Here is a 12,454-nt window from a genome sequence, read left to right as displayed (position 1 = left end):
AAGGGGGCATATTTTATCTTTTAAAGAGCTATTACATAGCTTTGATATGAAGCTCCAGGGGTTCAAAGATTTATAGTATTAAAGCAAACCAAGATGCCTTGCAGGGCAGAGTCACCTCCTTCAGCAAATGAAGGAGCTGGGAGGGAGCTTGGACTCTGAATCCAGTAACCCCACAGAGGGCAGGGCTGAATTGGGGCTGATGGGGGCCGTGGAATCTGAAACAACTTGGTGTAGCCTCCAGTGTTGCTGCCAGAAGAGAGCTAGAAAAAGGGAGATAAAAGCATGGTTGGTTTTGACAGTAACTTGGGAGTGAGGTGGGCTAATGTAGCTATCTTGTGAAACAGCATTTTTATACCTGAAATTCAGAGATGAAAATACCTTCCCATCCCCCACTCAACTGAATATTCCAATAAATGGAACACTTAGATTAACTTCATTAGTAAAGACTAGGGAAAGCCTGTGGGCTTCCCCAGTGGCTGAGTGGTAAAGAATCTACCTGTAATGCAAGAGCCACAGGAGATGCAGATTCGATCCCTGGGTGGGGAAGAGCCCCTGGAGGAGGAAATGGCAACCCACTCCAATATCCTTGCCTGGAGAATCCCATGGGCAGAGGAGCCTGGTGGACTACAGTTCATAGAATCACAGAAAATCGGACACGACTTGAAGCAACTTAGCATGCATGTGGGGAAAGTCTGTTGCTTTCAGTTCACCCCACTGCCTCCCCCACCACATCCTCCAGCCAAGCCAAGCCAGTAGAACCTCTGCCCTTGGTACCCTCTGCATCCCCATGGAGCAGAAGAGAGCTCTTGAGAAACCACCAGGCCCTTGGTAACCAGGGCGGCTCCTGTGGCCCGCAAATCATCCAAAATGCAGAGTCTACCCTACATTTAGTTAATTGGGAGTTAACAGTAGTTTGGGAAAGGGTGAATGTAGGCTCCAATCTTTTTATTGTCCTTTCTCTCCTGGATTTAGCCCAAATTGGCCAACTCGAAACCGACCCAGGCAGGCCACATTGTATGAAAGTGAAAGTGAAGTCGCTCAGTTGTGTCCGACTCTTTGCAACCCCATGGGACTGTAGCCTACCAGGCTCCTCAGTCCATGGAATTTTCCAGGCAAGAGTACTGGAGTGGGTTGCCATTCCCTTCTCCAGGGGGTCTTCCCAACCCAGGGATTGAACCCAGGTCTCCCACATTGCAGGCAGACACTTTACCGTCTGAGCCACCAGGGCTTGACCCTAAACCAGACACTGAGCACAGACTTATTAGAAAGACTTGAGCGCAAATAAATGGTGCGTCATTCCCGTGGAGGTTCTAAAGGTGCGTGCTTTTGCCACAGAACCTTTCAGTCAGGTTGATCTTAATTATTTTGAGAGTTCATGTATTTATCAAAACTATTATTGGGGGCACTCGGGGATATTAAGTGATTTTCCAAGGGAGAGCTAATCAGATAGCCGAAGAGGCAGGCATAGAACTAAAAGCTCATCATGGCGTGTCTTGTTCTAACTACTTGGCTGTCCTGTTTTGGACAATGAAGTCCTTCCCTCCCTCCATCCCCTTCAGTTTTGTTCTGCTCCCAAGGATTCTTTATCTGGAAAAACAATTTTTCCCCCGACATCTGTTTTCCCCATTAAGGTCAGAGAAGCTGAACATGCAGCTTTGGGCAGAATGAGAACCATCCTAGGTTCTCTCCCACATGACCACAGATCTGTGTGTCTCTCTCTGGGCAGTAGTCTTTTCATCTGTTAGATTAGGAATTGGACTAGAGGAGTTCTCAAAGATACTTTCCAATTCCAAAGTTTTATTGTTCCTTGATTTTTAGATGTAAGCAAAAGATTTGTTCAACGTGGTTTAATAGGCTTACTTTCCAAATCCCTCTGCCATTAGGGAATTAAACGTGGTGTGGCGGGCTGCAGGGCTGCGCTCCCTCATAGCAACATCCCAGCTTCTGGGAAGGAGAAGAACAGTGACTGGTCTGCACGCGGCCCACAATCAGAAGTGAGCGAGCCGCAGGTAGCCCGTCTGCTATCTTCATAAGAGGCACGTCTGAAAACCTCAGTTTTTTTAAGTTTTTATTTTGTATTGCGGTATAATAGATTAACAAACAAGGTTGTGATAGTTTCAGGTGAACAATGAAGGGACTCAGCCATAAGCACACTTGATCCATCCTCCCCCAAACCCCCCTCCCGTCCAGGCTGCCACAAAACACTGAGCGGAGTTCCCTGTGTTCTACAGTAGGTCCACGTTGGTTATCCATTTTAAATGTAGCAGGTGAAGACCTTAGTTTCTATTTCTTCTGTATTAAATGCTAAGATTAGGATTCCCATTATGAAATACTGTTTAATGTGTAATCGTGACAGACTGAGAGAGTTCTCTATTTGTTGACAAAACCGCTTTGGAGTTCATGGTGTACCTACCCCACCGTCGTTCTTAGCCCTCGTTGTGCATCCAGGTCCCGGGGATTGCTTTCTTTTTCTTTTTCAAAATGTATTATTTACTTGGCTGCCTCGGGCCTTCCCGCATGTGGGATCCTTTGTTTTGGGGTGCAAGCTCCGTTGTTGCGGCCTGTGGCCTTAGTTGCACCAGGGCATGTGGGATCTTTGTTCCTCGACCAGGGGTTGAACCCACGTTCCCCTGCATCGCCAGGTGGATTCCTAACCACTGGACCACCAGGAAAGTCCCTGGATTGCTTTTAAACCATTCCAAACCCAAGCTCCACTTAGACCAATAGACTTTAAAGAAGTGAAGCCAGAGTATCTGTTATTTTTGTAAAGCTCCCCCAAGTTATTTGGAAGCACAGTGTTTTTATTATTATTATTATATATTAACCTTTAAATTAGTCTGGAAAATAAGCACTAGTTGAGAGTGCCTCCAAAACTGAAGATGATTTAGATTCAGGTCCCATCTCTGCACTCCAAGGATTGTGCCAAGCTAATCTGGCTTAAATCTTTGAAGTACAGTTTTAATTTAAGTGACCTTTAGCAAGACTTGAGTTTGTTAGGACTAGGAGAATAGATATGTCTACAGTAATCTAGATGGAATAAATTAAGCTAGATTGGGGGGGGGTGGTTGTTTTCTTTTATTTAGTGTAAGACAATGGTATAATGAAAAGAATACAGCTCTTGGTTTTGAATCCTAAATTTACTGACCTCTCACTAGACATATCACTTTAAAAAGGAGAATAGGTAACAACAACCCTTTATGCAAAACAGAAAAAGAGACACAGAAGTACAGAACAGACTTTTGAACTCTGTGGGAGAAGGTGAGGGTGGGATGTTGCAAAAGAACAGCATGTATATTATCTATGGTGAAACAGGTCACCAGCCCAGGTGGGATGCATGAGACAAGTGCTCGGGCCTGGCGCACTGGGAAGACCCAGAGGAATTGGGTGGAGAGGGAGGTGGGAGGGGGGATCGGGATGGGGAATACGTATAAATCTATTGCTGATTCATGTCAATGTATGACAAAACCCACTGAAAAAATAAATTAATTAATTAATTAATTAATTTTTAAAAAAATAAAAAGGAGAATAATAAGACCTTTCTTTTTCATCGTTGTGGTAATGCTAAATTAGATATGGACATGAAAGTATTGAATACTTCATAAGCCAGTTTTAAAAAGTATAGTAATTTTTTTAATATTTGCCCCCTCCCCCGCTTTAAGAACTATACAAATCTCATGCCTTTTATTTGAAGTTAAATATTGTGATTAAAAGTAGAAGAGCAAACAAAAAACCTGCCTTATTTTTTTCCCCACTCTTGAGAATGACCTCTCGATGCCTTTACTTGTGGTGGTTAAACCAGTAACGTTCAGTTGGAAGCTTTGCTGACTGCAGGAGCTGTCTTACTTATCTTCGAGTCCTTTGTACCACAAGCACAAAGTGGATAACACAGAGTTGGAACTCAATAAAGAGTTGCTAAAATCAAATTCTGCAAATTTATAAGAATTCACATAATAGAACAAAAATCTTCTGTCTTAGACCTTTGAAAAATGAAGTATTTAAGAGTGAATTTGAGACCTGCTCTAATGAGATTCCCCCCTCCCATTTTTTTCCAGCTTTATTGAGGGATAATTGAAACATATAAGGTTATATAACATATAAGGCTAGGTTTATTTAAAATCTTCCTTTTGTCTTAATGTAGCCATTTTTCACTATAAACTTGCCTCTTAGAACTGCTTCTGCTGCATCCCATAAGTTTTGGTATATTGTAGGGCTTTTTTTGTTGTTTGTCTTGAAATTTTTGTATTTCCCTTTTGACTTTTTTGTTGACCCATTGCTTATCCATGTGGGTGGGTTTTTTAAATTTCTACATATTTGTGAATTTTCTAGCTTTCTTCCTATCATTGATATCTAGTTTCATTGTGTTTGGGAAATATGCTTCATAGGATTTCAGTGTTTTTAAGTTTGTTAAACCTTGTTTTGTGACTAACATATGAGAGTTGACTATATTGTTTCGCTTAAATGATATCCCCTAATTTATACAGACTTTTATCACCCTTTTTTCATTCTTATTTCTTTTCTCCTCTTAATGGATAATTAAAAAAAAAAAAAAAACTCTCTTCAAGTTGGCACATTCTTTCTTCTGTTTGATTGAGTCTGTTTTTGAAGCTCTCTCTTGCATTTTTCATCCTTCAGCTCCAAAATTTTTGTCTCACTCTTTTTTATGATTTCTGTCTCTTTATTGAACTTCTCATTTTGTTCATGCATTGTTTTCTTGAGTTCACTGAGTTGAACTCAGACTACTCAGTTTGTTAGCTTTCTGACAGACAACTTAAATCTTACTATGCTTTCTCAAGATGATCATTTTGAATTCTTTTTCAAGTAACTCACAGATACCTATTTCTTTGGCCTTAGTCACAGGAAAATTACTGAGTTCCTTTGGTGGTGGTATGTTTCCTTGCTTTTTCCTGTTTCTAGTAGCTTTGCATTGATATTCGCACATTTGAGGGAGCAGTCATCTCTTTCCTCCTTTTCAGACTGACTCTGGTAGAGAAGGATTTTCACCTGAAAGTGTCCTTGAGATCTCTGGCTGGATGGAGTTCAGCAGCTCTGATTCTGGGGAAAGCACAGTGGCATAGTCTCTAGGCAGCTCCATCAGCAGCTGAGGTCAACTTTGGCAAAGACTGTAGAGATCTGCAGTGGCCCAGACCACAGAGGTCCTGCCAGTGGCAGTGGAATCTACAGCTGTTGGGGTCTTCAATGGCAAAGGCTGCTGGGGGTCTTCCTTTTTTGCCTGTGGAAGGAATTTCTAGCCCAAGGGGTCCTTTTTGGTGCCAGATTTAGCACACTGGCACTCGGTGGCAGTGGCGCTGGGGTTTGGAATCAGGCACATGGGGAAGTACCTTGGTCCTGGTGCACCAGTGCACGCGCAGTGATGCTGACCCCAGTGCCTGAGGTGTAGGCACGTGCACACCTTCCATGCAGCCAGGGTCTGAGTCCTCGGGACTCACCACAGTGACTCGTGGCCCCAGGATGGGGAGATACAGTAGTGGCACATACTGTGGGGTGCCAGGGTGCAGCAACCGCACACCCTGGGGATGGGGGGTCAGAGTCCTGCCCCTGGCTCCAGGGCACAGGGTACAGAGCCGAGCAGCGTAGCCTCAGCAGTGCCGGGTCAAAGCCGTGACTCAGGGCCCAAAGGGTAGAACGCAGAGCTGTATCAGTGTAGCCCAATGCCATGACTTAGGCCCCAGGAGTGGAACAGAAAGCAGCGTCTGGGCCCCCCTGACAGTAGCTGCAGCACCCTGGAAGCAGGGTACACAGAGCAGCAGTAGCTTCACTCCCATCAGTGGTGAGATGCTAGGGCATCGTGATGCCAGAGAGTGAGGCACAGGGGAGCAGGTCTCACTGCAGAGACAGCTCCAGCCCCAATAAGAAAACGCAGCAGTGGGGACTCCATGCAGCTCGATGACTGGGTTCTTTGTTGGTAAAGACTGTGGGGGTGCTTGGTAGCAAACGCTGCAAACGTCCACAACACTGGGGAGGGGAGGTTTGCAGGGAATCTCCTGCTTTCCTTTTCCTCTGAGGTGATATCCTCCAAGGTGGGGTCCCTCTTTGCACTGAGCTACTCTGGACTGGGATGGGTGGATAATGCAAATAAAATGCTTCCTACACTTTTCTGTATGGTCATAATTTTTTGTTGTAATTCAGAGCTATTTTTTTACTGTTTGTAGTTGTTTTGTTGGGGAAACAAGCTTTCGGACCTCCTAGTTTGCCATCTTGCTGATGTTAGTCCCCACAATGAAATTCTTATTTTATTTTACTTTAAAAAGCAGAATAAATCAGGAAGTGTAATAGTGAGAATAAAGTGGAGGTCTGAACTGAAGGGGATAGTTTTATCTGTAATTAAAGTCTTACTAATTAGGCTACTGGCACAAACAACACATATACACACAATCATATTCAACTTGGAACTGCAGGATATGCTTTGTAGCATATTTATCTTCTTTTTGCTTAAGATATTTATTAACCTTTTCCTTTTTAATGTTAATTTGTATTCCTTAAAATGTGCAATTATGATGAACCATAAAAGCAGAAATAAACCAGTTTGGGATTTAAATGTTTTCCCTAGTTTGTTCATTGCCCATGCGCAGACTTTTTAAATTCCTATTTTAAAGGTACACACTTATGAGTTAATATCCCATCAGTGCCCAGTGCAGCAGGTAGAATCTGTGTCTGCTTATCCAGGTAGATTGAGCTTCCAGTAACAGGTCATAATTTGGAGCTGAATAAATAAAAAAGAGTGTCAAAAATGGGGAACTAACTTGATACTCAATTTTAGGAAAAAAGGCCTAAGAACTACAATTGGTCCTTAAAAAACATAAAAATACATATAATACATATATGTGGAAGTGTTAGTCGCTCAGTCGTGTCCAACTCTCTGTGTCCCCATGGACTGTAGCCTGCCAGGCTCCTGTCTGTGGAATTCTCCAGGCAAGAATACTGGAGGGGGTTGCCATTCCCTTCTGCAGGGGATCTTCCTGACTGAGGGATTGAACCCGGGGTCTCCTGCATTGCAGGGAGATTCTTTACCATCCGAGCCACCAGGGAAGCCACACACACACACACACACACACACACACACACACACACGTATATGTATGCATATATTCTTTGCTGGTACTTTGAGAGATACTAAAATATCTGAACTTTTCAATACATTTACATGGAAGCAAACAATTGTTTGCTTCTCCATGTAGTTGAGACCAGAGCTCTATTAAATCAGAAATGAAGCTTAAGTGGTATATAGCAAGTCAGAGCTGGTTTGAGGAGAGGGAGTCTGTGTTATTAATTAATTTATACTTTTCAGTAGTTGGGGAGGTCCTGGCTTTTTCTGGTCAAGGTCTGGGTTTTACTAAGAGTGTTGTAAATCGTTCACAATATCTAACAATAGAGAGTGAGTGGGACGCTGAGTGTTTCATGAGAACGTGGCCTCTGGAAGGCCCTCACACCAAGCAATGTTTAAATTTAGTTTCAGCATTCGCAGCACAAATAGAGAGAAATTCACAGTTGACACAAAGATGAGTTGTCTCCATCCATCTTCCTTTCAAGTTGCTTACTCTGGAAGGGATGCCAAATCTAGGACGTTCCCATAATTGCCCTACACAGACAGACAACATACATCCTTTATACATCAAAAGGAAAAAGCAGTGACTCAGGGTGGAGGACCCTAGGGGATTGGTTTGCTGAAATTGCTCTTTACTAATTACACATGCTTGTTTGTTCCTTCTTTATTTTAGAATTAGAATAGGAAGAACTTATTCCAGAAATCCGGGTCAGCTCTAAACTTTGGTTTTCTTATTAAACTTGAGGGCCTCTGTTATTCAGTAAGCCTGTCATCTTTTAGTTGTTTGCAAACAGTATTGATCAACTCACCTATGAAGGTGAAAAGAGAGCTTTTCAACACCGGAGTGAACCATTTCATATCACCCACCCTGGAAAGATTAAACTTGGTAATTTCTCAGGTGGGCTCAGCCAAAACTTTTGGTCTTCTCCTGAGCCAAGATTACTTTTTCAAGCAAGGCTCACCTCAACCATTTATGTTGAAGAGGAATCCAACTTTACTCCCAGGTCTGTTTATCTCCATGTAAACCATCCCTGGGCTTTAAATATTATGTTATGTTAAAGGTTGTCACAGTGGTTGTAAAACGTGAAATATCAAGGCTAAGAAGCAGAAAGTATCACTTTGGTGTGAGCCTCTCGAAGGCGGCCGTGGTGGAAGGGGCTATTTCAGGGCCTGAGGCTCTCCTGCCTGTGGTTGTGGGAAGACACCCTATCCGTTCCTGCAAGTTATTTGTGGCTCTCCAAGGAGCTCATTTTCCACTGTTCTCCCGTGCATGGTCTTAGGAGTTCGAGTTGGAATTTTCTAGCCTTTGTTCGCACGTGTGCTTCAGTCCAAAAGTGCCCTATGACGCAGAAAGTCCGGTGGTAAGATGGAGCTCACAGAGAGAGCCCCAAAGAAGGGCTCTATCGGATCTGCCCGTTTTCTCATCCTTGATACGCCGATCCAGAGTGAACTATGTAACAGCCCACTAATGAAATTTCAACCAGGGCTCCCAAGCCTGACAACCATAGTAAATCCTGTGTAAGCAGGAGATTTGGAGGGAAGGTTTTGAAGCTAATTGAATTTTATGATTAAGAGAAAGTTATTCGGAAAACCATTTTGTTTCACCTCATGTTGGTAGAAGTCTTTCTCAAAAACTTAGTCTTTACCTTTCTTTTTTTTTTCTGTATAATTAAAAGTAATCATTTTTTAGAATTAAACTCTTCTGCACATTCCTAACATTATCTTAATCATAAAAGCTTATTCTGTATTTCCTGTAAGATGGCTGTTGAAGGTAAATTTATTGGACTGAAAGTTTATATACTCCAGAACAGCCCCAGAATTATTAGCTTAAAAGAACAAAAAATTCATGATGTTATGAGGATTTGTCTTTTTCCCATTTTTCTGAAAATAAATTATAGAAAAATTCCATCTAATTGAGGGTTACAAATTCTCTAAAGGTGGCTGGTCCAAGTTTAACTAATGAAAACTATGGTGGTGAAAAGGAATTTTATTCCTAAATCCTGGATTTCAATTCTACTTCACTCTGTGTCTCATTGTGAGAGGCCCTGTGTGGCCCAATTCTTCCAATTCTGAAATGCAGAATATATCTCTTGGGATGAAATGTTACTTTCTTTATCGAGTATATTACATTATTATGCCATGTTACTTTCTTTACTGGAGTATATTACATTATTACAATTAGTATTTATTTTCCCATTTTTCTTTTATGGGTGTATTTTTATCCCATCATGAATATCTATCTATATATATATATATATATATATATGCATAATAAAATTATGTAAGATTCAAGTTTTCTGTAATGCCTATAATGTACAGAACTCCTTAGAGAGCACCGTATTGGGCAAGGGGGCCTCTATTACTATCTGTTCCCATAGCTTTTTACTGAGACTATAAATTAGGCCTGGGAAGGGTATAATGAGACAGTAATTTATAGACTATTAAGATACTTAGTTAGAAGTGATTCTTGGGCATGTCCAATAGAGAACACATGTTTCTAAAGGACAAACAGATTCAACACAACATGTCTTTGGCTTAACCAAGCCCAATCAATTAACAAAATGGGATGTCTTATTTTACATTTCTCCCACTCCCCTGAAATAGAGTCACTAACCACTTGTTAACCACACTGACTTTTTAACAGTGGTTGTTAATGCTTGGCCACCGGTAACGTTCAGATGAAGCACCCAACTAGATTGTAGCCAGCAAAGTCCCAAAACAGGAAGAAAGTGCTGCTTGCTCTTTTGCCTTCTTTCCTGGTTTGACTTGATGTGATAATTCACTGCAGATTTCTTTTTCTTTGACAGAGTGCCTACCGCAGGAATGGGATGGCTTTTCTGGCCTGCTGATGGGACTGTGACTGTGACAACAGGAAAGGCAATGTTATATTAAGGTGATTTCTGTTCCCCTCCTTGGGCAAAATAAAATACAAGTTTACCTTCTCCACAGCCTTGGGAGTGGGCTGGTTTGTTGTGACTATCAATTGACTGACTCCAGCCCTTCTCCAGCCCCCTCAACACTTAGTCTTGTTTACTGGATGGGCCATTTAGCCAATTAATGGCAGGATGTTCAGGGTGGTGTGTAGGTGGACAAGAATGCAATTTTGCAATTTGAATTTGGAATAGAGCTGCTCTCAGCTCACATAACTTAAAAGCAGTGTCTTTTTTTTTTTTTTCTCAGTGTTTAGTCTGTGTTTTATTTGATGCATTTTGTAATCCAGGTTTGGGACAAAGGAAATAGAATTAAAAGGACAGTCACATTTCCCCTTGCACTGTCCCACCAACTCTACTTTCTGACATTTGGTGACTAGATTTTCATGTATTTTACAAACACATGTCCACCTTATGAACTCACACTAATCAAAGACCTGATAGGCCCGATGAACTGTCTGTTCCTTTTCTTCCCTTCACCCCTCATATTGTACATGTGTCATTCTTATGGTGTCTTCCCAACTTTCCAAGTATCTGCCTGTGGTGTGTTTTTTCTGTCATAGGACTCTTCCCGTCTTCATTTCTCTCCTTCCTCTGTCCCTCGGATCCCCAGGCCCACCCCTCACACACACCATACCCATTTAGAAGCCAAGCAGTTAGAATCAATGGAAGGGCAGCGGAGTGATCGGTTTTCTCGCTCCAGGGTGCTAGCACCTAGACTGAATGTGGGCTGGGCACCTCCCTGCTCTAGCAGCTGAGCTCCCCTTCTGACATCTATACTTTCTCCAACAAATGAGGAACTGTCACTCTTGGAAACAAACTCGAATATAGCAGTAATATACAGATCTTGATTCAACTTGAATTGCAAAAAAGGAAGTTATCTCTTTCATCCTTGATGAGTTTTGCATAATTTTACTTTTACTGTGATTTCTACACACACTGAGACAGCCTTTGTCAAGAATTAATAAAAAAAAAGAAATGAGAAGTGTGAAAGATTTTCCTGCTGTGACCAGATCACAGCGAGGCTCAGCTAATGGGATTGTGCCACAATATTCACATTTGTGGACTATCATTTACCTGTTCTGTGTTAGTCCTTCTGGAAAAAATCTTCATGTCAAGAACAACAACAACAAAAAAGACGCAGATATATAATATCAAAAAATTGCCAAAGGGTTTTGATGTTCCATCTGTGATTGGTGAATGTATGATTAAACTTTTCTTTTTATCATCATTCTTATTTTTCTTGGCGTCCCTAATCACAGAAAATTATAAGCTTGCAGTAAACATCCTAACTTTTTTAAATGACAGCATTTATTGTATTTGGTTTCTGTGCCAGGCTCATAGATGTATAAAATCTTCAGGAGCTGATTTTTCACATCAAAATTCCTCCTCTCCCACATTATATATTTTAAAGTATGCACAAGGCAGAAAATATAAGGTTTAGGTTTTTTCCCCTTCATTTTATTCTACCTGATCTCCTTATAGTCCCAGAGAAGGAAGACTCAACGTACATTTCTCTCAGAAATATGACGGGTCTATGTTTTTGTTGGTCTGGCGTATGTTTGTCTATCTTGAACAGTCTGACAGGTAATTATTTATAAAATCTGGTTTTGCCCAGTAAGTCCATATAATAACCTTTCACTTTTCATCATAAGCCAATGAGCTGAATTTAGAATAAAACAAGGTCATTTATGTCTGTCCTGAACCAGCCTAGATGTCCCCGTAATTGCTCAATATTAATATTTGTAATTCTTTTTTTTTCTTGTCTACACTTAGGTTCTTTTTCTGACTCTTTCCACAGCGCTAAATTTGAAGTGAAATAAAATTTCCTTAAGCAGTGAGTATAGGGGGAAAAAAGATTTATAAAAGGAAAGTTTCAGAAATTGTGACTTAAATAAATTGTTCTTTCAAGATTAAAATATTATGTGGAATCATAAAATGTCAGTGTAGAAGATGTTCTTGAAGATCATTGACTACATCCACTCATTTTACAGATGGAAAATGATAGCCTGGAGTGGGAAACTGACTTTCCCAAGGTCACTCATCAGTGGCTGTGACAGACCAGAGACCAGTCTTATACTCTGCCATTCTGGATTTGCCTTAGATGTTACCAAGACATGTCAGGGTTTTATGGCATGTTTATCTTAGACAGTAACCTAAACTTATTTTGTGAAATTGTTGGTCACTCAGCCACGTCTGACTCTGCAACCCCATAAACTGTAGCCCACCAGGCTCCTCTGTCCATGGAATTTCCCAGGCAAGAATACTGGAGTGGGTTGCCATTTCCTTCACCGGGGGATCTTCCTAACTCAGGAATTGAACTTGTGATCTCCTGTCTTTTGCATCTCGGGCAGGTTCTGAGTCATTGGAGAAGCCCCCAAACTCTTATTTTTTAAATTATTCTAATTATGGACATATTCTAAAGCACAAGTGTTAGATTAACATCTTCATATGGGCTGTG

The 12,454-nt window shown here is 41.4% G+C and overlaps 1 protein-coding gene across 6 annotated transcripts in view; it reads left to right on the top strand.

The window, feature by feature from the left end:
• Positions 1 to 10,975, top strand: part of SUPT3H (SPT3 homolog, SAGA and STAGA complex component) — a 381,938-nt gene extending 370,963 nt beyond the window's left edge. For all 6 annotated transcript variants that reach the window (XM_043907629.1, XM_043907630.1, XM_043907632.1 and 3 more), the window contains one exon: positions 9,871 to 10,975. In XM_043907629.1, coding sequence (XP_043763564.1) covers positions 9,871 to 9,912 — 42 coding nt within the window. In that variant the 3' untranslated portion in view covers positions 9,913 to 10,975. The remainder of the gene's footprint in view (positions 1 to 9,870) is intronic.
• The last annotated feature ends 1,479 nt before the right edge of the window (positions 10,976 to 12,454 follow it).

Source organism: Cervus elaphus, chromosome 7 (assembly GCF_910594005.1).
Source record: "Cervus elaphus chromosome 7, mCerEla1.1, whole genome shotgun sequence".
In the NCBI taxonomy this organism is placed as follows: Eukaryota; Metazoa; Chordata; class Mammalia; order Artiodactyla; family Cervidae; genus Cervus; species Cervus elaphus.
The sequence above is the reverse complement of the archived record's forward strand: the minus strand, read 5'-3'. Positions and strand labels throughout refer to the sequence as shown.